General features: G+C 38.6%; 2 protein-coding genes across 5 annotated transcripts in view; both read right to left on the bottom strand.

Moving 5' to 3' along the window:
• Positions 1-134: 134 nt before the first annotated feature.
• LOC309389535 (uncharacterized protein) lies at positions 135-16,643 on the bottom strand. Of its 3 annotated transcripts, XM_081948047.1 has the most exons (6): positions 16,337-16,622; positions 16,117-16,224; positions 8,679-8,729; positions 7,339-7,368; positions 5,020-5,089; positions 135-1,054 (listed from the first exon to the last, which is right to left on the bottom strand). In XM_081948047.1, the coding sequence occupies exons 1-6, from the start codon at positions 16,605-16,607 to the stop codon at positions 967-969; spliced, it is 618 nt and encodes a 205-aa protein (XP_081804173.1). In that variant the 5' UTR covers positions 16,608-16,622; the 3' UTR covers positions 135-966. The 3 variants fall into 3 exon arrangements, with proteins under 3 accessions (XP_081804173.1, XP_081804175.1, XP_081804174.1); XM_081948049.1 differs by lacking the exon at positions 5,020-5,089 and having other exon boundaries at positions 16,337-16,643; XM_081948048.1 differs by lacking the exon at positions 16,117-16,224.
• Positions 16,644-16,998: 355 nt separating this feature from the next.
• LOC309389531 (complement receptor type 1-like) overlaps positions 16,999-26,503 on the bottom strand; it is a 191,693-nt gene continuing 182,188 nt past the window's right edge. For both annotated transcript variants that reach the window (XM_081948038.1, XM_081948039.1), the window contains 4 exons: positions 25,033-25,118; positions 18,574-18,771; positions 17,317-17,499; positions 16,999-17,204 (listed from right to left, as the gene is read on the bottom strand). In XM_081948038.1, coding sequence (XP_081804164.1) covers positions 17,014-17,204; positions 17,317-17,499; positions 18,574-18,771; positions 25,033-25,118 — 658 coding nt within the window. In that variant the 3' untranslated portion in view covers positions 16,999-17,013. The remainder of the gene's footprint in view (positions 17,205-17,316; positions 17,500-18,573; positions 18,772-25,032; positions 25,119-26,503) is intronic.

The following is a 26,503-nucleotide window of genomic DNA, read 5'->3' as shown; positions in this document are numbered from 1 at the left end:
TCAATTCTACTCACAAAGCTTTATTTTTATTCTACTATGCATGAATGTATAACTGGTAAATAGTTTCTACAGTCAGCGTTAAGAATTACCATACCATCAACTCCCCAAATAACTATATAAAACTATGATAAGTGTTCAGTGCAATTCAATCTTTAATATTACCATTGCCAGACATTTCTTTATATACAAACATTGCATTTAATTTATTCATATAAGGAACGCAATAAAATTTACAAATACAACTTTTGCAAACTAAGGCAAAATACTTCCTTGAATACTGTAAGTATCCATGCTAACCAGACTGATGCCAAAATGACACAATGTATGTTGCAATATCACATAGAACATCACAACACATATTTTGTCATTCCCCCCACCCCCGCCCTAAATACCAAGGCTGAACATTTCAGGATTGGTTCCATTCAATCAAAATGTACATTCGCATCACAGTGATGTTGACTGTTAAACTATAAAACAGGACACAATTTATATTAGGCAAAGCTTACTATGCCAGCATAAATTTAAAACCTAGAAAGCAAGGTTAACTTTTCTTTGGCTGTCACGTGAACTTAGAAGCCTGATTTAAGAGCCAGGCTGTTAAAAAGAACCATACAGAACTTGTTGACTCTTCCACTCTAATATAGTCATATCTTGATAATGGCATAATGCATTCTCCCTGAAGTAGAAACATGATAGGTCCCGCAAATTCTGTATCTGAGTGATAAGAAGCAGACACATTAAGAGATATTCTGAAAGGATTTAAGTGCAAACTATTAGAATGTAGAAGCAGCATATGTAGTTTTGTAGATCATATGTTGTTTCATATATTAACTGCCTCAACCAATGGTCAAACTATAAAACTATGAACTTTGAACTCAGATCTTCAGTGAGTTCCTATTTTTAGTTCTCAAGCGAAAGTGTTGAAAGGTTACTGAAGTTTTATTGCAGAAGTTCAACGGACTCAGATCAGTCTTTTGATTTTTCTTCCAAAGCCACATCTTTCTTTGAAACTACACGATAATTATCAGTAGAGGCAGTATGAGTGTTAGCTTTCCTGTAAAAAAAAAAAGGACACAAAAAATTAATTCATATTAACACATACTGTTTAAAGAAGTTTTTAAAAATTATTTTCTTCAGTCCTGTTAATAAGCAAAAAACAACACACACACACAAACACACTTCATTCTGTGAGAAAAAAGAAAATGTATCTTAGTTAGGAAAACCCATCTCTGAAAACTAAAGCATTTTACCTTAATAGTTGCAGAATATTTGACATAAAAATGAATTATTCTATAAGCACAAGAGATCTAGTGTACAAAAAAAAATAATATAATAAATGTTTTTAGATAATTGCTGTGGAATCACAAATCAGAACCTCTTTTGTATCCATGGGGAAGCTGTGTGGTGTCAATGCTGAAATTTCACAAGTCAAGGTCTTCAGTCAAAACCAAGCTTTATCTATCCTGTTTCCCCAAAAATAAGACCTCCCTGGATAATAAGCCCAATTCGGCTTTTGAGTGCATGCACTAAAATAAGCCCTCCTCTGAAAATAACCCTCCCCGAAAATACTGTAACACAGCAGCAGCCCTGAGGTGACCACGCTTGCCACCTCCTGCACCTCAAAAATAATAAGACCTTACCGAAAATAAGGCCAAGCGCTTATTTCTGTCTTATTTTCGGGGAAACACGGTACATTTAGCATCGGTTATCTCAGCTGTATGGCAGTGATTAGAAGGATGGGAGGTATAATACTTAAGAGAACCTTGGCATATTAATACTTCTTATGCAGTATGCTGGAGTTGATTTACATGCTTAGTGCATCACTAATGTCAAGCTTGACATGAGAGCATGGCTTCTGGAAGTCTTTTCAATCTCTTAATAGCAGTTCTGCCCTAGGTCATGTGACCAGGAGAAAGCAGGCTTAAGAATGGAGCAAACCACAACCTTCTGAGCTATTGGCCAACTGCCTTTCCAATTGGGTTCAGTATATTTTCAATCTCAATTTTTCATTATATTTGGACTGCTAGATTAGAAAGAAAATGAATATTACTATAAAGATGTAGCAGGCAAGAAAATCCATATTCTATGCTCAGAATTATGAAAACTGACCAGTAAAATATTTAAATGCTTATGCAATTCCAAGAACTATAGTTGGAACCATGACACATTTTTTAGAAAACATATTTCTTATCTTTACTTTTACCTGCATCCCAATGCAAACAGTACTCTTAATGGTAATGTGAGATACTTATTTAACAATGAGGACATTGTATGATAATGCATATAATCCATAAGCTTATTAGCTACAGGATATATTTGCATTTTTCAAATATGTACCCTGGTATGTGTTAGTAATTTATCTTCAAGATTATCTTTAAAGAGATTTCAGTAAAATAACTTAATGCTAGCCTAGTACAGATACAGAATCTTGGAAATTACAAGAAACATCTCTGATCCTAATTGACAAAGAGTTTATTAAGGCTGTCTCGTAAATAATTTGAAAGGTTTCTTTCCACCTGAGCTAAGATACTGCTTTTTGAGATAAGAGATAGGCCATTCCCCTTCCTTCTCTAAAGAAGGAATAAAGAACAAACAATGCCTTTAGCAGCTGAAGATAGTTGTGATAGTCTTTGGGTTTTATGCAGATGTTGCAGCTGAACATACATGTTGAATGTAAAATGCTGGTGCGACTCCCTCAAGGAGCCATTGTTAAACCCCAGCAATCAGGTGGGTACAGCTCCAAAGGATCCTGGAAAAAAACAGATTATCTGAACCCTTTTCAATCAGGTTTTAGACCTGAATATGGAACAAAATTGGTTGCACTCATGGATGACCTCTGGTGATAGGGGGATGGAAGTGCTACATCCATCCTTATTCTTCTTGATCTCTGGGCAGCTTTCAATACCATTGACCATGGAATTGTTTTGGGCTGACTTAGGGAGTTGGGAATGGGTTACACAGTTCTGGGATGGTTCACTGCCTTCCTCCAAGGCTGCTCTAAATCAATAGGGAGCATGAAGTCCACCTCTTGCCCCTGCTAGGTACTCTCTCTACTACTTTTTAATATCTATTATCAGGGGTGTTGAACTCACAGCCCATGGGCCAGATACGTCATGCGCTGACCACGCTCACCCCCATTTTAGTGAAGGGGACAAATGTCACAATACATCACGTGATGTGATGACGCATGTTTGACGCTGCTGATCTAGATGAAAGCCCTGGGTGACATCATCTGTCACCATGGGATAAGGTATCATCAGTATGCTGATGATATCCAGTTGTACATCTCCATCACGGATGAAGTAAGTGATGCTACGGATGTTCTTTTATGGAGCCTGAAGGCTGTGGGGGCCTGGATGAGACACAACAAACTTTGGCTGAATCCTAGTAAAATGAAGCGGCTATGGTTAGGGAGCCCCTTTGCATCCAGGAGTATATTTAGCAATATAAAATCACTGCTATTTACTATAACAATAAATAAGTTATATACGTTTCCAGCCTTCAGTGGATGATATAAATTTGATTGAAGAATGGTTTTACATGTTATCCTGTAGCTAAAATATAAAACCTAAAAATAAAAAACATTTCAGCACTTTTAATGTTACAGTTAATTAGAGCAAAAGGGATAATTTCCTAAATAAAGTCTGAGGTGCTCAAGTAGGGGAAGAGAGGGAGAAAGTGCAAGTCTCTGGAATAAGAGCTGTTTTAAATATACATTATTCAGAAGGATGTTTTTGGCTTCAAGTTATTCAAAGCATTTGATCAGGAATCAAACTGTACAATTTATATGAGTTAATTTTATAAAAAAAGGGAAGAAAGCAAAGAAAACAAAATCAAATCAATTGAGAAAACAGGCATTTCCTGGGTGCATGTTTAAATCAGTTCACTCATCTTCATGTATGAAGACCCTCCCCTGCAAAACAACAAAGCAAATTGCATGATGCTAATAGAAAATCTGAAAACAGAAAATTGGTTATTTAAAGAGTATTTTAGTAAAATAAAGACTTAATTAGCCTCTTGTGGCCTAAAAGACATATAAGGGAAGACAGACAATATTCAATTAGAAATTAGAAAAATGAACAGATTCAAGAAGGAAAGATCCAGGATTTATTAATCTTAAGCAATAAGACAGTATTTCATAAATGCTAGAAAACAGAAAGTTTAGTCTTTTTTTTGCAAAGCATCACATTACAGCTTCCTACAGATTTGCACAAGTGTTAAGTCTACTAACTCTCAAAATATATATTAATACTCTATTAAAAGAGTACATCTATATATCTTTAAAAATAAAAATGAGCACATGTAATGATAGTGATTAAAGCATTACTGCTCAAAGTACCTGTGGTTAAGAAAACTGATTTGAAAATCAATTTATGAACAAATCTAAATTAGTGCTTATAACATCCTGTAACTAGATATGAATGATAGGAAAATAAAGTTAATAATGCTCAATAATAATCAAAAACCATACTCCTGCACAGAGACAGAAAGCAAGCAACATACAAGACAAAATTTCCATCATAATCTGTCTAGAAAGATGCCAAAGTTGCAAGTAGACTAAAAGCTGTTCCTAAAGGACAATACAAATTTTGCATAGAACCATTCTAATGATTCCATTTCATTAGGGTACCAGGAAGTCAAAGACAAAAAATTCTGATATTAGCAGATCAGAGCAATATGAATACTCTTCCTTTTTTCAACAAACATTGCCAAGTCTGCAATTAAACAAATAGCAAACAGAAATAGAGACAAATCAGCTCTGTCACTCCAGAACACCAGTGCTGGAGATGTGATTAAATTCAGATTAGCCATTCTAGACAAACTATAATGTTTTTTTCTTCTTCCTCCTGTGCTGCAGATCTTTGCAATTGTTCGAGCACACAAAGCTTCTGGACACAAAGCACATTTATAAGAAAAGTATAGGCTTTAGAGACGGAACTGGCAAGTTAGAGATGGCTGCTCATGCAGCTACGAAGAAGCTAGAAAGAATCAGAGACAGCATATCTTGGGCTGACTCACCCCCGGCGACCGCGGTATCTCACAGCTGCAAAAATTAAAGCAGCCAGAACTAAAACAGCAATGACAGCTCCTTGAAGGGAAAAAATGTGATAGCTTCAAATTCAAAATTATACCAATCATCACATACACACTCATGACAGTACTTTCAAGATACGTTTCAGACCACCTTGCCCACATCACATTGTATATACAGCGGATACCAAAAGTCAGGAACCACAGACAATTTCGTATAGAAATTACATTACTTGTTCGAATGGGTGGCCATTTTTTTTCAACATTTCCTTATTTGCTGCATTACCTTTGAACACTTAGTAACATTTTCTCTGAAAATAAATAAATGAAATATATTCTGATTGGCCTTTGGGGGGACTGACATTTGGTACATTCCCTTATGTATGTAAAAGCATCTGACTGCAGAAAAAAAATAGGGATTTGAATTGCTTTAAAAAGATGTTTTGGAATACACAGAAGCACATTTGCAGCAACCCTATGAGATTAATTAAACTTCTACATTTTTTAAAAATCTGAGTTCATGTGACTGCAGAAAGGAAGCTTCAGCATTCCTGGAATCAGACAAAGTTGCTTTAGTGAGTTGTATATAGCTGCTGCTTTATGCTTGTACATGTTCTGAACAGAATCTGAAGTTCAACATTCAATAGAATTGTCAACCCTGGAGCCATCTTGGAATGGGGAAAGGGGGTGGTGGTAGAGTAGAGATAGCTGGGGAACTATGTAGCCAAAATAACATTCTTTCTTCTGGGAGCCAAGGACACTCGCCAGCATCTGGTGGGGCGTGGATGGGAGTCATCCAGGTTTGGGATTGTGACATGATTGGGGCATGTGATGGTTGGGTGTAATGGGGGGAAGAACTTTGGACTTTGAGTTGGGTGGGGAAAACCCAGAGAGACTCAGAGTCGAGTTTTCACCAGCTGTGTCAATATGATATGCCTAATAAATCTATACTTTGAGGAAGCCTTGGGGCTTTGATTTCATTCAGGCTGTTACTTGGAACTCTGACAAGAATCTTTATAGAAAAAAATGTCAAATGCAACAAAGGTATTGATAAATGGCAAAAAAACAACAACACCCTAATTACACCAATGTGTGGCAAACTGTCACACTGCACAAGAATAAAACCAAACCAGAGATACATAAATAAACGTAGCGTCAAGGATTGTACCTTTAATATTTTCTCACTTTCCTGGTATCCAATTTAATTCAATAATAAGGTATGTGCTACATTTATAATAAAACCGGGAAAGGCTTAAGTAAATGATTACTGTCAATATTGATGACAGCAGCAGAGAAGAGAAAAAGTGTGAACTTCTATTCTGTGCCAATGTGTTTCCTAGAGTAATTAAAAGCTTCAGTTTCTTTAAGACCCTCTATGGTGTGGGGCTGGGTAGCTAACAAATTACTTTCCTTTTATTGTTCCTGCCCATTGTACTTTTTCCAAATTGTTCCTGCCCATCCCTCTTGGATATGGAGACACTATCCATGGAAGGTCCCTACCAAACAGCAGTTGCAATGGAAGATATGTCAATAAGAGGTATTTTCAGTGGCCATTCATTGAGGGACAGCTTGTCCCCAATCAAAAATGGCTTGCAACTTCACACTTTCAAAAATAGTAAAAACTGATTTTTCCAGAAGGACTTTGGGAATTGATTACTGTATAGACATATGTGTGTGTGTATGCATGTGTACATATGCATATGCGTGCATATGAATATATGTAAATGGTATAATTTTCTTATATGCTAATATTTGCTATTTATTTATGAAATCTTAAAAATGTGCATTTTGCTATTTTAATATTTGCAGCCCTCTGTGATCCATGAGAATTGAGGTAATAGAGTATTCAGTCTAAAAAAGATAGCTTAAATAAATAAGCTTAATATGAACCTGGACTTGTTCCCTTTTTGAAGGGGGGGGGGATGACAAAAACAGGTTTCCTCTTGGAATGACTGATTTCTGGAACAATCATATTTTTTCTGTCTTTAAAGAGATTCCAGCTGTAAAAATGACTCTGACATAAAGAGGAAAAAAAACCCAAACCCATTGTGTAACCAAAATAATTTTTCAAGTTGAAATACTCTCCCATGAGTTTAACTAACAAACAAACACAGGAAACAAAATATTTAAAAATAGCCAAAGCATGGGAAAAAATGTGAGGGCAGAAAAAGATCTTGCCTTATAAGAAGGAGTGGGAGTCATTACCCTTCTAAAGACAAAAAGAGAGGAATTGTGCACTAAATAGTCTGTGTTCATTTCTGTCAAACATTAAATGCAACCACAGTCATTCAGTCTGTAAGTACTTACCGATAGCAATTCCAATAGTGTGGCCAGATCCTAAAAGAGAAGAGAATCCAAAGAAGTAACGTGATCAAAAACTTGAACATATTTAGTAAAAGTGAAAGAAAACATTTCTTTAGTTTCCCACTATTTTAATATACATGTACAGTAAGTCCATCATGTTATTCCCTTTTTGGGTAAACAAATGTACTCAAAGCACATAAAAAGTAAAAAATATAAAGCAAAATAAATAAAAAAGGTAAAATATGATAATTAAAATGATTAAGGCTAATTATGCCAATACATTTCACTACTTGTCGTATCCTTATATTGTCTATATTTTCATTCATCAATACTGTTCTGATAGATTTAGTTTCATTTAGAACTTCAACATCTTTCCCACTTTTTTAGTTTTGCATAGACACACACACAGAGAGACACCTAAAAAAGGGTAAGATATTGACGTTCTAAAAGAAGGTGTCTGAATTTGAATTACTGAATTACCATATTTTCCCGAAAATAAGATCGTGTCTTGTATATTTTTTTGCCACCAAAAAAGGCACTAGGTCTTATTTTGAGGGGGGATGTCATCCATTGACTCACCTCACTTGCATGTGTCACCCCTGCCTCCTGTTCGTTGTCAGAGGCCTTCAGGAACTTCTTCTGCAGCCGGCAAGACTTTCCTGAAGGTCTCTGCAGTCAATAACAGAACTCTGGATTGATCCAGAGCTCTGTTATCAGTTGCAGAGGCCTTTAAGAAAGTCTTATCACCCTTGCCAGCTGCAGAAGAAATGGGCCAGCAAGGCAGGTATCGGGTGTGCGAGGCCTGACTGCAACTGTTCAAAGGTAAGTAGTAGGGCAGCTCCATTCCCCATTCCAGCTTAATTTTTGCCCGTGTACCCTGGAGTGGGTGGGGATCTTAATTAGGGCTTATTTTTGAGGTAGGGCTTATATTGGGTGCGCATGTAAAATCAAGCTAGGACTTACTTTCGGGGTAGGTTGTATTTTCAGAGAAACAGGGTATTCAAATTCATTTGAAGGTGACTGAATTATTTAATTTGTTAATTTATTATCTTTCACAGCGATTCCAAAAATATTTCAGGACTTTAAGTACAGTATTGCACATGTATTTTGAAGTATAGGACTGTACAAGTAATTTTGAAATACATTTGTATGAAATTGGCCAGAAATATTTAAAAAAGGATTCCTGAATAATTCATAATATTCCCTCCCTCTCTTCTATCTCTCATATTTCAGAGAATTTAGAGAAAACTATTTCATAACAAAGAAACAAAAATGATCTCTTATAGAAATGCAAAAGCTAGTCTAAATAATTACTTTCCATCATCAATACTTTGGGGTTTTACCTGATCCTTCCTTGGGAGTTGTTTGAGTTGTAGTTGGGGGTGCTACAGTTGCTATAAGAAAAGAAAGAGGTTTAAACACTAATAATACAATACAATACAATACAATATAATAATAATAATAATAATAATATAATATAGCATAGCATAATATAATATAATATAATAAATATAATAAATATAATATAATATAATATAAAATAATATATAATAATATATATTAACATGTTATAAATAAAATTCTGCAAGAGTAAACTCAATCAGTATATTAACAGCATCTAGGTTAGTCAGAACTAAGCAATGAAAACATATCAGCACAAAACGCAAGGCATGGCGGACCAGTGGAGGAATGGTGATGAGAGGGAATGCACACTGCTTTCACAAATGCAGCTTTGTGTGCATGCACATGTTCACCCCACCCCTTATGCAGCCCTGTTCTGAATTGGCTAAGGTGTAGAACTGAGCTGTGGAGCGAGAGGTAGGGTACACAGCAGTTTATCAAAATTTTAAATTTGCCTTTCTTTTTTGAAAACTGGTCCACCGAGCCTGAAAGGTTGGAGACTGATGTATATACTTTTTAAAAAGGGTTTCACAACTTTTTTACAAGAAACAATGGAGTCTACACTGGAATTCACATTCCAAGTTACATGGCACAATACAACATGCACTTCATAGATGAGGCAGAAATTGGATGTAAAACAGAAAACAGGTACAAATATAAAGCATATATTTGTCCTGCCAATCAAAGAATGTGCAAAAGAACACTATATTAGTGATACCTAGAAAGTTACAACACATCATCATCTGTAAAGACATATATCCACAGATATCCATGCATACATTGTGTTATCGTGTTTCCTAAAAAGTCAGAAGAAGAAAAGAACTTCTTTGTTTCTCCCATATTTTTATTTGATTGTTGTAAACTGCCTAATTGTTGAGAATTGGGTTGCATACACATTTAATAATTATTATTATAGTTCATTGCACAGTTAACCAGATATTTAGACTGGGTTTGGCATTTTTGTTTATCTATTGAATCCTTTCCAAGGACTTGTGACAGGAAGATGTAGATGTTTGATGGTGTTACAGATACCATCCCAGGATGGATGTTTTGAGCAAAGCTGCCTTTTGTAATTGACTGATGATGAATCTGTCAATGCCAATGGTGTTCAAGTGGTGCTCCAGCTGTTTTGGGATTACACCCAAGGCCCCTACTATGAATGGAACTACTTTTGCTTGCTTTGGCCATAGTCATTCTATTTCTATTCGTAGGTCTTTGTATTTAGTTATCTTCTTTAGTTCTTTCTCTTTTATTCTGCTGTCTTAAGGTACTGCCACGTCCACTATCCAAACATTATTGTCTTTCTTATTGACAATTGTTAAATCTGGGTGTTATGTGTCAGGGGCCTCTCTGTTTGAATTCAAAAGTCCCACGGCAATTTGGCTTCTTCATTTTTAATGGTTTTCTCTATTTTACGGTCCCATCCGTTCTTGCTTACAGGCAAATAATATTTCTTGCAGGTTTTCCAGGGCACCATTGTTGCTACTTTGTCATGCCGTTGCTTGTAGCCAGTCTGTGTGATCTTCTTGCAGCAGCTTACAGAGTGATTCACTGTTTCTTCTTTGCATAGGCAGCACTTACTATCTGTTGCTGTCTTCTCAATTCTGGTTTTGTATGCATTTGTTTTTAAGGCTTGGATTTGTGCAGCCAGAATTAATCCCTTGGTTTCTTTTTTAAACTTTCCTGCTCTTAGAGATTGCCAGGTCTTGTTATTATCTGTTTTCCCTGCTATTTTTTAATATACTGTATTGTCTTCCCATGCCTCCATTCTGTTCTTCATTTGGTCTTTTTATGTAGGCCAGTTTGGTCTCTCCAGTATTCTGTAAGCTTTCCTGGTGTATTAATTTCTGTGCATCTTCTTCACTATCCTTCAGATATTCTTCCAAAGCCCGTTTCAATCATCTGATGCACTTGCAACATTCCATGCCCACCTGTTTGTCTTGGTAGGTAAGAGTCTGTCAATGTCACTGTGAAGATGAAGGGCATAATTCATGTTCATTATTTTTCTGGTCTTCCCACCCATTGCTTTTAGTTCTGCTTGAGTCCAGTTTATCATTCGCGCTTTGTATGTAATTTATTTATTTATTTATTTTATATTTATATTTGATGCTTCTAGACCGCCCCCTCTCCCGAAAGGGACTCGGGGCGGTGTACAGTTCATACAAAATATAACAGAATACAATAAAAAAGTTAAATATGTACAGTTGACAGTTGACATGGAGGAGGTTAAAATGCAATTAAAAGAACTGTACAAAGCTAATATAAATATAAGTTTAAACCCCTAAAATAGATACAGTAAATTAAAAAACCCCTAAAATAACCAGATATAATACATTTGCCAGGAGGGACAGTAATTATGCCAGGCCTGCTAATCGGAACAGGTGGGTCTTCAATTTTTGCCGGAAGGAGCGGAGGTCAGAAGTGGTTCTAATGTCGGGGGGGAGGTCATTCCAGAGGGTTGGGCCCATCACAGAGAAGGCCCTACTCCTCGGTGTCGCCCGTTGGCATTGCCTAGTGGACGGCACCAGGAGAAGTCCCTCCCTGTGTGAGCGAATTGGCCGCAGGGATGTATGTGGGAGGATGCGATCCCGCAAGTAACTAGGTCCCGTGCCATGGAGCGCTTTAAAGATGGTAATTAGCACCTTGAAACGCACCCGGAAAACCACAGGTAGCCAGTGCAGCTCGCGCAGGAGAGGTGTTACATGGGAGTACCTCGTACTCCCCATCACAGCCCGCGCGGCTGCGTTCTGGACTAACTGCAGTCTCCGGGCGCGTCCCAAGGGCAGCCCCATGTAGAGAGCGTTGCAGTAATCCAGGCGGGACGTCACCAGCGCATGAGTGACCGTGCGTAGGGCATCCCGGTCCAGTAGGGGGCGCAATTGGCGCACCAGGCGAACCTGGTGGAACGCCCCCCTCGCCACGGCTGCCACATGGTCATCCATTGACAGCCGGGCATCAAGGAGGACGCCCAAATTGCGCGCCCGTTCCACAGGGGGCAATTGTTCGCCCCCTATGGCCAGCGATGGGATCAGCTGGCTGAACCGAGGTGCCGGTAGCCACAGCCACTCAGTCTTGGAGGGGTTGAGTTTAAGTCTGTTGTCCCCCATCCAGACCCCGACGGCCTCCAAACACCGGGACATCACTTCGACAGCCTCGTTGGGGTGGTTTGGAGTTGAAATATACAGCTGAGTATCATCAGCGTATAGGTGATACTCAACCCCAAAACCACGGATGATTTCACCCAGCGGCTTCACATATGTGTTGAACAGGAGAGGCGAGAGGACCGACCCCTGTGGCACTCCACAAGTGAGTGGCCTCGGGGTCGACCTCTGTCCCCCTGTCAACACACATTGCCTCCGGTCGGAGAGGTAGGAGCCGAACCACCGCAAAACGGTACCTCCAACTCCTATCCCCTCCAACCTATTCTAATGACTAGAATTGCCCAGGTGTTGATTGTCTTGATGGTATTTCCTCCACTGAGTTTGGACTTTAAGATCTTCACTCTCCATATTTTCACCTCTAATTTTTTTTTATTCCAGTGTGCTTGATGTAGTCAGCTTGAAGGATATCCAAGTATTTGTACTCATCATCTTCATCCAGATTCTTGATGTTATTTTCATAGGGCACTTTGATTCATTCAGGGTTTTTTTTTTTTTTTTGCTATTTTTCCCTTTAAGATGGTGAGTGTGGCATATTTGTCCAGTCAAAATTCCATTGCAGTGTTCAGCAGAGATTCCATTTCAGATGGTGTTTTTCCATCTATCCAGATCATCTAAAGGGGGTGGGATAGTCTTGCAGATGTTTTTGATGCAAGAAATGATAATCATGGGCTGAGTTATTCAATATTGTCGATAGAGGAAATATTGCAATGATATATAGTAGTGGTGGTAGTGAATCTCCTTGAAATATTCCTCTCGATATTAACCTCTCCCAATCTCTCACCATTGACCTGCAACTGTGTCTTCCATCGTGCCATTGATCTTTGCACAAAGCTTCTAGTGTTTCTACTGAGTCCTGTTATTTCTAAGGACTTGATTATCCAGTCATGTGGCAAAGAGTTGAATGCCTTTTTGTAATCAATTCATGCTACATTTAAATTGGCCTTTTTTCTCTTGTACTTTTCCAAAACTTTTATGTTGTTGTTTTTGTTATAATTATTTAAATACATTCCCCTACTCACATAATGCATTGTCTGTTTAAAAAGAAAAAGATTAAAATGTATACAAAGCATAAGCAATTAAAGCAGAAGTTAACAGAAACAATTAAGAATAATTGTATCGAGTCAGATTTCATGATGGCTGATGAAGAAGGTGCCTCACAGAATTTCCTCCTTTAAAGCCTCAAAGGAACCAAAAAGGCAGAAGGAAAGTTAAGGGGAAGAAAAAGCTGAGAATGTGTAGAACATCAAAGAAAAGCAAGATGCAGACATACTCTCTCTAAATTAGGCCTTCTGGGAAACTCTAGACTTAAAGGAAGACCAAAAATCCCTAGCAATGATAAAATATTCCCAGTAAAAATGAAACCAGGAATGCCAGCTACTCTGAGTTCAGCTACTCTGAATGCCCTCTGAGTTAAGACAACAAAGGTTGGTATTATTGAGGATGTTTAGCTCATATTTGGCATAGTTTTAGAGTAAAATTGAAGAGCAAAAATGTTTTGTCATGGAGAACTCCAGCTGATATATATTATAATTTCAGAGATGTGTGTAGAGCTACAATTATTTTTTTTCTTGAGAGGTTTAGGACACATTTTCCCCCTTAAATTCCTCCCTCCTGGAAAGTGATTTTGTTTGCAGGACTCCAGATGCACTTTGGTTGTTAAGGTTAAGGTTCAGTAAAGAGATTACGTCAACTGTGTTGTACGAAAGTAGAAAGCTGAATTCTTGTAGTTACTTGCAGAGTTTTGGTAGACAAATCACATAAAGCAAAGCTACAAATGTTGCCACAGCTTCCATAGACAGACTGCAGATCCCAAGAGTTACTATCACTTGTCATCTGTTGATATATATTTACACAATGATTATGCTGGTTAATGAAAACTAGAAAGAAAGATCCAAATAGCTTTATGGCCAGAAATAAACAAAGTCCAAACGAACAGAAGGATAGTGCTTTTGAGGCACTGAGAAAATGGACCAACTCTATTTAATGTTAACTGACTGTAGAAAGGGACTGTAGAAATATCTAATGGCAAAATGTTGCTTTGCAGTAAGGTCTCTATGGCAGTCAGACAGATGTTTTGACTGGGTTTGGCATTTTTGTCCTCCTACAAATAGTCTTTGACTTATCACAATTAAGCTTAGAGTTAGGGTAGAAAGTTGTAACAGTCATTATGGAAGGTACCCCATGTGACCGTCTCGCTGAACAACTGTAATCCTGGCTCTCCCAGGTGTGGCTTTTGCCAGGTCTTGTTTATTATCTTCTTTGCCTATTTTTTAAAATGTACCAGCCATCTTTGCCTTGTCTCTTTTTTATTCTTCATTTGGTCTTTCTTCTGAGCCAATTTGGTCTCTCTAGTACACCAGCCTTCCTAGTATACTAGCTTCAGTTCATCTTTTTCACTATTCTTCAGATATCTTTTTCACTATTCTTCAGATATTCTTCCAACAACCTTTTCCCCCCATTGTCCAGTATATTGCAACATTCCAGGGCCATCTATGCTCCTTGGTAAGCAGAAGGACTGGAGATGTGGTATTTTGTACTTATTGGTAAGATGGGTTCTCTATATATGTAAAGACAGTTGATTTTCCAGGCTGACAAACAAATGCCATTTGACAAATTTGCCTATAACCATAAAGTATGCAATAAACTCAGTGTCTGGTTCTCAAAATCAACAACCACAGCAACAACAAAAATAGAAATCAACACAAACTGTAACACTAGATATACAATTATCACCTTCTAATAGTGAAATCAAAGCTTTGCAAAATGGTGAGTAACATTTAACATGAGGGCTCCATCAGATTGCCAGTATTTCATGCACACTTGAAACGAGATGCATGAAGGCAGTGGTGGGATTCAGCCAGTTTGCACCACTTTGGGAGAACCGGTTGTTAACTTTCTGAGCAGTTTGGTAACTGGTTGTTGGAAGAAATAATTAGGGCAGAGAGCTTGCTGTTAAATTCTTTGAATCCATCACTGCATGAAGGTTCCCAGGAAACCTCTGAGGCACGGCAGAAGCTTTGGAAATAGTTGAAGATGATGGAATTGGAATTTGCAGCTGTAAGATTTTACTCTTGCTGCCCAAGAGTGGTTCACAAATGGATGAATGATTGCAAAAAGCTTGGCAATATTTTCAAGAATTTGCAGTATGATTCCCCAGCAAACAGAAAAGAAAGTCCCTTCTTTCTAACGAGAAGATTTGCTTCTGCAACAATGGAACTTGCAAAACAGCTCCTTCAAGGTCATTAGGTCAAGACTAAAAGGCTCAGAGAAGAGCAGTTGACCTAAATTTGTTCATGCATAGTAGCAATTAATTAAAAAAAATACAATAAAACCAATGAAATATCAAAAATATAAGAAATTCCAGATCAACGATAAGCTGAGAAAATAGACACAGTATTATTCTGGTTTTGAAAGACCAGTGAGGGTTGCATCTAGTCCTCCACAGACTATATGAAGAGAATTCTTGCCAAAGAATCTGAACTCCAGAAGAGTCTCTTACATTACGGGTGTCAAACTTGTCACATTGCTATCACATGATGTTTTGTGATGTTTTTTGCCTCCATGGAGCTGTGGTGGGCGTGACCTGCACGTGACAAATCCAGCCCATGGGCCGCCAGTTTGACACCCCTGCTCTACATTATTCAGGGCTTGAAGATTTGCAGAACCCCCTTTCTCCATGAGTTTCTGCTCTGGCCCATCAATAAATGTCTTAAAGAGATCCAGAATGCATATTTTCTCTATTTTAATGCCTGCCCTTTAGAACCATACCCTAAGCGGACTCTGCTGGTCTTTAAAAGGGCCTTAAAGATCTAAACCACTAACATCTCTTTTAAAAGTTGTGAAATTAAGTTACAACCATGGTGATAATAAAGTGGAGTCAGTAACACTGTAGGATTTGTTTACACTCAGTGCTCCACGGGGGTCCATATTTGTTCCACGGGCAAAAGGGAAATTTACATCTCAGTTTCTTAGACTTCAGCTCACGTCATTCTTCTTTCAAAAGGCAAGGAAATACCACAATAGTCTGTTAAATGAAATGAAATATATTCCTCAAGTACGCACAACCCCATGATTATAAGCCATTCTGTAGATTAGCTGCACAAGAAAGGGTTGGAAAGCAGTTAACACAGATGTGGCTACAGGATCTTTCCTCCAAGACCAAATCATCTGAACCCTGAAAAAGGCCTATGACTAGCAACCCAATCATGTAATGACTCACCTTCAGTGCCATCTTCTTTTGGAGTAACTACGCCTGGCCTATGAGAAATTGGGGGAGTAGACGGAACAGCAGGTGTGGGGGGGTTGGTTGGTTTGGAAGTGGTAGGGACTACACAAAGAGAGAGGGGGAAATGTTTATGTTGTTTTCTCCAAACCCAGAATGCTCAATTTTAAAGATTTCAACATTGATGTTCAACAAAGTTTTAAGAAAAATTACTTACTCTTATCACACCATGGACCAGGTGGTTTCCATTGACTATCAGCGCCACATTCAATTACAGAAGAATTTGTGAAAGAGTAGCCGGGATTGCATGCAATCAATAATTTATTCTGTGGTGGGCGTGACCTGCACGTGACAAATCCAGCCCATGGGCCGCCAGTTTGACACCCCTGCTCTACATTATTCAGGGCTTGAAGATTTGCAGAACCCCCTTTCTCCATGAGTTTCTGCTCTGGCCCATCAATAAATGTCTTAAGAGATCCAGAATGCATATTTTCTCTATTTTAATGCCTGCCCTTTAGAACCATACCCTAAGCGGACTCTGCTGGTCTTTAAAAGGGCCTTAAAGATCTAAACCACTAACATCTCTTTTAAAAGATGTGAAATTAAGTTACAACCATGGTGATAATAAAGTGGAGTCAGTAACACTGTAGGATTTGTTTACACTCAGTGCTCCACGGGGGTCCATATTTGTTCCACGGGCAAAAGGGAAATTTACATCTCAGTTTCTTAGACTTCAGCTCACGTCATTCTTCTTTCAAAAGGCAAGGAAATACCACAATAGTCTGTTAAATGAAATGAAATATATTCCTCAAGTACGCACAACCCCATGATTATAAGCCATTCTGTAGATTAGCTGCACAAGAAAGGGTTGGAAAGCAGTTAACACAGATGTGGCTACAGGATCTTTCCTCCAAGACCAAATCGTCTGAACCCTGAAAAAGGCCTATGACTAGCAACCCAATCATGTAATGACTCACCTTCAGTGCCATCTTCTTTTGGAGTAACTACGCCTGGCCTATGAGAAATTGGGGGAGTAGACGGAACAGCAGGTGTGGGGGGGTTGGTTGGTTTGGAAGTAGTAGGGACTACACAAAGAGAGAGGGGGAAATGTTTATGTTGTTTTCTCCAAACCCAGAATGCTCAATTTTAAAGATTTCAACATTGATGTTCAACAAAGTTTTAAGAAAAATTACTTACTCTTATCACACCATGGACCAGGTGGTTTCCATTGACTATCAGCGCCACATTCAATTACAGAAGAATTTGTGAAAGAGTAGCCGGGATTGCATGCAATCAATAATTTATTCTGATACGTATATGTAGCTTGAAACACACTATCCACTCTTCCATTTGGGATGTTTGGTCTATGGCATTTGACCTCTGGAAAAGAAATCAATGTTTAGTTTGCACCAAATAACCAACTTGCTTCATGAGGGTCAAATGAAGAAGTATGCCATGATGTTATTACTACATAAATGCTGTAAGTTATATATTTCTGTCACAGAGTGGGAAATAAATACATAATGGTGGCATCCATGCATATAGTGGCATCACCATGTGATGTAATTATGGTTTGCTGCTGGCACTAGTAATCTTAAGCTGGAAACAATTATATGCTTACCTTTGACCAAAGAGAATAACTATCTAATATGGCTGCACCTTGTTTGCAGGATTTGCATGAAACAAGATTAAATAGACAAATGATTACCTGCAGATTTAATAATTAACTGACACAAATATATAACTGTTATTATAAATATGCTACGTTGACAGTATGTGAGGTATAGTGTCTTAGATTGGGATGAAAGAGTTTACCCTTCATTTTTATGATTAAGAAACACAGTTCTCTTGGAGGTGGGAATGATTTTATTAGATTATAAGATACTATCCAATGTTTTAGCTAAATTACTCCATGGATAGTGTGGGACTTGATAGAGATGGTTTAGGTTGAAGAATATACCACTCCCCTCTGCTTAAGTCCTTGGATTTTAGTCCATTCTTTAATTTTTGTAATTTTAATTGTTCTTATACTTGTATGGATATTGATATTTTTATTATATTGTAAGCCAGTCAGAGTCACTTTGGATAGCAAGATGGGTAACATATCAATGTAATAATAAAATAAATAAATCAGAAAGAAATGAGAGAGAAATTATTTTTATTATGCTCCTAACACAGTGGAGCACAATAAATCCAATCCAGCTCAAGGGGATTATTACCAAATTTGAACACAATTAATAAATTGTTCAAACTATGTTTACATTTCTTTCAATACAAACTTGTACGAACTAGTTTCAGTCAGATAATTTCCACTTGGTATTTTACAGCTCCCCAATGCTTAGAAGACAAGATTACCAGATTTTAGCAACAGCATAAATGTATGGAACTAATGGAACTAACAAAAAAGTAATTTGACATATTGAATGTAAGGAAAAGAACATAAAATTCCATTACTTTTGCATTCAGGTGAAGGCCAATTCCACTCTCCATCTACACCATTTTTTGCAACTACACATGTAATAGTAGAATGTCCAATAAGGGAGTAATCAGCATCACACCGATAGATTACTACCGAGCCAACATCATATGAATCTGAAAGATCGGCATCATATCTTCCATTGGCTATTACAGGAGGACGAACACAAGGAATACCTGGAGAAAAACAATTTAACAAATTCAACTAGGCTAGAATTGCATAGCATTTGGATTTAAATTTTCTCATGGTATAAATATTTAGCTGTTTGAATTAATTTCTTGAATCCATCAAGTAAATGCACATCTTTGGAATTCTTTCTACTATCAACCAGGACACCAAAGTCACTTTTCTAGTGCCAGGGAGAACATTCCTATCTAATAAAAATCTGCTGTCCAGATTCTGGGTAGGATTTCTTCATAATGTTATTATCAAAGTGGTCTTCCTCGTTAGGATCTCTTCTAAATGCAAGTTTAAACTTTGTTCTTCCTATGGAAGTAATGTGGAGGTTACCCATCTCTTGACAGAATACCACAAAAGTATATACTTCATTGAGAAAAGTGATATGACTGATTTACATTGCATGGCAGGTGATGCTCACAATAGAAGAGTCATAGATTGAAAGTTTGTCTGTTTACATTCTGCTAATGTGACTTGAACTTAAAGTTTGAGATTTAAAGAGGCAGGATTTAATGCAAGGTTGTAATTTCAAAAAGGATTCTTGAATAAATTATAATGGGAAAGCATTACATTGCTTGCTGTTGCTTATATTTTGGCAGAATGCAATGCTAATAGCAGGAACAATAGTTTCTTTAGTGGACATAAATCATGCCAAGGTTGAAATAGTTATTTCCAAATGTTCCTGATTCCATTGCAATATTTTTTTTTCAATATTTTCTCCTACACTTAAGCCAAAAATAGTAAAAATTAGTAAAAATTAGGAAAATGGTGGCTGTTCTGATCTAGGCTTCCCAAGAGCATGAAGCAAACTCTTGGTCCTGACAAAAACCCCTTTTATTGATTTACTGTGAATTCTGCTCATTCACATCCAGCAAAGTCTTTCAAGGGAGGATTTACAGTCACAGACCTTCTCTGGCGCAGAGGACTGCTAGGCCGATATCTGCAAAACTTGGCAAGGAGTCTCGGAGGGTCACGAACCAATTAAGCAAACTAACTGTCTCTTGCAAAATCCACTCCCCTTTTATTTCCTTTGGGAAGGGCCATTCATTGTCCACCTGTAGCCTTACTCCCAAGTTGACCCCTGTTTAGCTGTTCTCTTCGTCTGGCAACTCTGTGCTTGCGCACACTGGGAACAGCCTCCAGCTGTTCGTCTGCCTCACTGATGTCTGACACTGAAGGCAGCTGATCTGGCATACAGTTCTGGCCCCCTCTCTGCCTCCGACACAGAGCCCTCATCAGAGTCTTCCCCAGACTCAAAGGCTGGCCCAGAGGTGGGTTCCTCCCAGTACGGTATGCCAGAAGAGGTAGTGAAAATCTGGCATACCGGACCAGACCAGTAGTAATGGTGGCTTGACCACACCACTGAACCTTTGTCAGAAGCTTTATTTTTTTAAAGCCCTTTTTCCCTGCCAGTTCAGGCAAGGGAAAAGAGGTTTTAAAAACTAAAAGAGAGAGAGAGGGGGAGGGAGGGAGGGAGGGAGAGGGAGAGAGGGAGGAAGGAAGGGAAGGTAGAAAGAAAGAGAAAGAGAAAGAAAGAAGGAAGCTCACTTTTTAGCCGGGATTCAGCAAAGGAGAAAAATAAATGCTGTCGCTTTAAATCGGAACTAAGCATGCCGGGCTGTGGAATTCTGGGAATTGAAGTCCACAAATCTTAATGCTGCAAACTTTAAATTGAAACCTGCTTTAAATTGAAAAGCTGCTCAAAAGGAAGTTTGCAAAGTGACAAAGCAGTTTGTTTCTGGGTCAACTGAACAACAAGATGGATAAAAGGTAGGATTCTTATATGCTTCTATGTTTTTGAAGTTTTAGGGTTTGTGCAATATGGGCTTTGTGTTTCTAAAAGGGTTTGGATCATTCTCTGCTTGTGAATGGAGCCAAACTTTCTATAGGCTCATTATCTCTATCTGGCAAGAATGTGGAATGAGCCTTTCTGGGAATAATATTTTATTTTGGGGGTGGGGAGGGGTTGGTTGCTTCCCACAGAGGGAGGGAGGGAGAGAGGGAGGGAGAAAGAAACAAACAAACAAAGAAAGAAAGAAAGCACAGTAATTTAGGACTAGCAGGCTACTCAGAGATCATCTAGTTTGAACTTTCCTATGGCTGGTGATTGGAGCTGCTGGCTGGAAGGGGGGAAGCAGAGAGACAAAGAGGAGTAGGTAGTGGCCCTTTAACTCCATTTCATTTGAACTTTCCTGTGGCTGGTGATTGGAGCTGCTGACTGGAAGGGGGGAAGCAAATAGAAATAGGGGCAGTCAGGCATAGCACAGGTTATGTAGACAGTAAACACAGGGTCAATCAAAATGGACTCAAATGTCTATACACCAATGCACAGAGTATGAGGAATAAACAGGGTGAATTAGAAATTCAAGTAAAAGAGGGCAGATACGATATTGTTGCCATTACAGAAACTTGGTGGGATGAAACTGACAAATGGAACATAGAACTAGAAGGATTTAAATTATTTTAAAGAAATAGACCAAATAAAAGAGGAGGTGGAGTTGCACTATATATAAGAAATAATTACCTCTCTACAGAAATAGAGCACAACAATAATGAGAATTATCTTGAATGCATTTGGGTCAATATTAAAGGTTGGGGGGGAAATGACATTGCCATAGGTCTATACTACAGGCCACCCAACCAAGCAGAGGAAGTAGAAGAACTTTTTGCTAGTCAGCTAACTAAGGTATGTAGGAAGCACACCATAATAGTAGTGGGGGATTTTAACTACCCTGACATCAACTGGAAAACAAACTATGCACCAAGTGGAAGATCCAATAGGTTCCTAACAAACCTAGCAGACAATTTTGTTTCCCCAAAAGTAGAGAAGGGAACAAGTGGATCAGCCATATTGGACTTAAATCTCACTAACAGCGAGGAAATGATAGAAAGTGTTGAAGCCACAGGAACCCTGGGGGCAAGTGACCATGCAATATTGGAATTCAACATTATGCAAACACAAGTTGTTGAACAGAGTGAAATTAGAGTCTTGGACTTTAAGAGAGCTAATTTCAATAAACTTAGAGAGAGCTTGGGAAAAATTCCATGGATGGGAATCCTCAAGGGGAAAACAACTCAAGAAGCTTGGGAAATTTTGAAAAATGAGATTACAAAAGCCAGTCTAGCACAATACCAATGAAGAAGAAAAATAACAGCTCTCAAAAGAAACCAGCATGGCTGCATAAAGAACTCTCTGACAAATTGAAAGACTAAAAAAGATAAGTATAAAAAGTGGAAAGGGGGGTGGGACATAACTAAGGCAGAATATCAGCAAATAGCCCGAGCATTAAAGATGAAGTGAGGAAAGGCTTGCCACAAAAGTAAAAAATAACAAAAAATGCTTCTTTCAACATGTTAAAAACAAGAAAAAAGTTAAGGAAACAATTGGTCCATTGCTAGGAGAAAGTGGCAAGAAGGTGACAAGCAACAGAGAGAAAGCAGAACTATTTAACTCATGTTTTGCATCTGTCTTTACACAAAGGGACAAAACAGTCCAAACTATCAAAAACAGCACCACAAAAATCAGATTAGGAACACAAGTTGAAATAGGGAAGAAAATGGTAAGTGAGCACCTGTCTACCCTAGACAAGTTCAAATCACCAGGACCAGATGGATTGCACCCCAGGGTTCTGAAGGAACTGGCAGACGAGATCTCAGAACCACTGAACTATATCTTTCAGAGATCCTGGAGCACCGGGGAACTACCAGAGGACTGGAAAAGAGCTTATGTGGTTCCCATCTTCAAAAAAGGGGAAAAAACAGATCCAGGAAACTACAGACCTATCAGCCTGACCTCAATATCAGGAAAGATTCTGGAAAAGATAATCAAGCAATGAAGCAAACAAAGTAATAGCCAAAAGCCAACATGAGTTTGTCAAAAACAGATCATGCCAGATTAATCTTATTGCATTCTTTGATAATGTGACAAAATTAGTGGACCAGAGGAATGCCGTCGATATAGTTTACTTGGACTTCAGTAAGGCATTTGATAAGGTATCACATAACCTACTACTAGATAAAGTAGAAGAATGTGGGTTAGACAGCATCACCACCAGATGGATTTGTAACTGGCTGACCAACCACACTCAACGTGTAGTCCTCAATGGAACTGCATCTTCATAGAGGGAGGTATGCAGTGGAGTACCCCAAGGCTCTGTTTTGGGCCCAGTACTCTTCAACATCTTCATCAATGATTTGGATGAGGGAATAAATGGGGAACTCATCAAATTTGCAGATGATACCAAGCTGGCAGTAATAGCCAACACTCCAGAAGATAGGCTAAAGATACAGAAGGATCTTGACAGACTTGAACATTGGGCACTATCTAATAAAAGGAAATTCAATGGTGAAAAGAGTAAGGTTCAACATTTAGGCAACAAAAATGAAATGCACAGGTACAGTGTAGATGGTACTTTGCTCAACAGTAGTAACTGTGAAAGGGATCTTGGAGTCCTAGTGGATAAGCATTTCAATATGAGCCAGCAGTGTGCAGCAGCTGCCAAAAAAGGCAACACAGTTCTACACTGTATAAACAGAGGGATAGAATCAAGATCACGTGAAGTGTTAATACCACTTTATAATGCCTTGGTAAGGCCACACTTGGAATACGGCATTCAGTTTTGGTCACTACAGTGTAGAAAAGATGTGGAGACTCTAGAAAGAGTGCAGAGAAGAGCAACAAAGATGATTAGGGGACTGGAGACTAAAACATATGAAGAACGGTTGCAGGAACTAGATATGTCTAGTTTAATAGAAAGAAGGACTAGGGGAGATCTGATAGCAGTGTTCCAATATCACAGGGGTTGCTACAAAGAAGAGGGAATCAAACTATTTTCCAAGGCACCTGAGGGTAGAAGAAGAAGCAATGGGTGGAAACTAATCAAGGAGAGAAGCAACTTAGAACTGAGAAGAAATTTCCTGACAGTTAGAACAATTAATCAGTGGACAAGCTTGCCTCCAGAAGTTGTGAATGCTCCAACACTGGAAGTCTTTAAGAACATGTTGGATAGCCATTTGTCTGAAACGGTATAGGGTTTCCTGCCTAGGCAGGGGGTTGGACTAGAAGACCTCCAAGGTCCCTTCCAACTCTGGTGTTGTGTTTTGTGTGTTGTGTTGTATTGTATTATGGTATTGGTATTGTATTGTCCAACCCCCTGCTGCAGCAGGAAACCTTACATTGTCTGGATTATTTTGGTTCCTCTAACAGAGAGGAAAATTGCCAGAAAGGAGAAGGAGTTTACTAGGACAAGGCTGCCATGCAGAGGAAAGCAGAGATAGTCCTTGATTATGACTACAATTGAGCCCAAAATTTTGGTTGCTAAGCAAGAGCATTGTTAAGTGAGCTTCGCCATATTTTACCCAATATCTGCTAGTGAGTGACATCAGGTTGGCCATGCCCACCCAGTCACATGACTGCCAAGCCACACCCACAGAATAGGTAATAAAAAGTTTTGAAACCCATCCCTGGACTGGCCCATGTTCCTCCCCAACCTCCTCACTGTCCGAATCTGCTGCCAGGCCACAACAGGGGCTTCTTGTATCCATTTTTTCCCCTTTGTGTAGATCGAAAGCACATTAGCTCTTCTCCAGTCTTCTGGTCATTCCCCCATGCTCTAGGTCTAGGAGCTATGAAAGACTATATTCAGTGGTTCCAAGATTATGTCTGCCAGTTCCTTCAAAACCCTGAATTTACTCTATCTGGTCAAATGTCTGTGGAAATTCTCAGTCATCCGGGTCATAGTTGTTTCAAAGGTGCTTTTTCAAAAGGCATCTGGACTGATTTTTCTCCTGAGGAAGAAGAACAAAATGTTTCACTTCCCATCCTAGAACTGATGAAACTGATGAAGTTTCTTGGATGAGAAGGGAAATGTTTTGTTCTTCTTGCTCAGGGGAAAAAAACCAAGTTTGAGAACTTCCATCTGGTCCTTTGAATTTCAACTCATCTAGAGTGGATATGTATATCGAGGTCATGACTGTCCCAAAGGTGCTTTTTCAAAAAGCAACTGGACTGTTTTTGTTTTTGCTTGAAGATGTTTCACTTCTCATTCAAAAAGCTTGGATGAGGTGGTTTCAGAACTGAAGAAGCTTCTAGGATGAGAAGCAAAATGTCTTCAAGTGAAAACAAAGAAAGTCCAGTTGCCTTTTGAAAAAGCACCTTTGGGATATTTAGCTAAAAGCTAAGCAGACTGAACTTTTGCTATTAAGCTAAACGTAAAAGCACCAAAAGAAGCCTTATAAGCTTAAACAAAATATCATCTTACGTTGGCAACTTGGAAGCTCTCTATCCCAGACAACTTTGCCACCTTTCAAAACACACGAACGGGTGTCGCCGCCTATGATTCTGAACCTAAAGGGAAGAAAAGTCTTATTTCTCAGTCTTATTTTTAATTGCAGTTTGTAAAATAGGCCACAACAAGTTGGGTTCACAGCAGTGGTGAGTTCCGGATCCTGTTGCAGCTGGTATGCTGCAACGGGGCCCGGCGTCCACCACGGATATGTGTGCAAAAGCCCCGATTAGCTCAAATATAGGTAAGGAGGGTGGGTGGGCCTTCTGGAGCACCATACCGGAACGGTAACTGGTGCTCCCAACAGGCACCGGTACGCCCATACCGGGGCATACTGGTCGTATCCCACCACTGGTTCACAGATCATGCTGACTCAAAACAAACAAATTATATTATGATGTACTAAAATGTAGGACTCCAACCATTATAATACTCTGGTACATATTTGCCTAGTAAGAAATTCCAGAAGTATATCCTGAGAACTTGATAGGTGCTTTATATAAGAAGTGTTCATCTTCAAACCAATAGCAAAGCTTTATATCTACACCACCCTCCTGATCTTGCTTTCTTCTCTCCATTCCACATTCCCAAACAGATACAACGAAGTTACTGAGATTTAGGAAGTCACATATTATAAAGAACTTCTGAGGATACCAGCATAGTAGAAATTTGATCTATTTCAGTCCCAAATGTCAAATCCTGACCCTTTTCCTCTCACCTTATAGAACCAGTGGTCTGTAGTTACTCTTTTCTTAGTTTTATTTATTACATCACGTTACTCAAAAAAGTAGGTTAAGATAAACAGGGCCAATTAAGCTCAACTTGCTACACTTGAACCCAAATTTAATATCCATTTGTAAGGCAAGAGAGCAATTTGCAATGCTGACAAAATACGCAGATAAAAGATAGTATCAGAGTTTTTTCCAGTTGATTCTGTCACCTCAAAATTCAGGGTGATTAGCAAACACCTACTGACATATTGGCAGAATTTTATTGAGTTACATATAAATAATGCCTTTATTTAATTTCTGCAGATTTCTGTAAATCTGTTTTAAGTTACTTTGAAAGATGTGTCTGCGCGAGGCCAAAAATAGGCCACAATACAGGATGAGTGGAGGCCAAAAATGAGGAAAGCAGAGACTAAAAATGGGCCAAAAAATGGAACGTGGAGAGGCCAAAAATGGGGCACGCAGAAGCAAAAAATGGACCGAAAAACGGGACGCGCAGAGGCCAATGGTGTGCGCAGGCAAAAAACGGCCGAAAGACGGTGGTTGGTGGGGCTTTGGCAATATTCATTCCGTAAGACACACAGACATTTCTACCCACTATTGGGAGAGAAAAAAGTGTGTCTTAAGGAACGAAAAATATTGTATATATTATTATCTATAGAAATATAGACATAATTCAGATTTTATTATCAATAATTTTTGTCCATTGTCTTCAAAGA

This window comes from Natrix helvetica (assembly GCF_964273705.1).
Source record: "Natrix helvetica genome assembly, chromosome: 3".
Classification (NCBI taxonomy): domain Eukaryota; kingdom Metazoa; phylum Chordata; class Lepidosauria; order Squamata; family Natricidae; genus Natrix; species Natrix helvetica.
The sequence above is the reverse complement of the archived record's forward strand: the minus strand, read 5'-3'. Positions and strand labels throughout refer to the sequence as shown.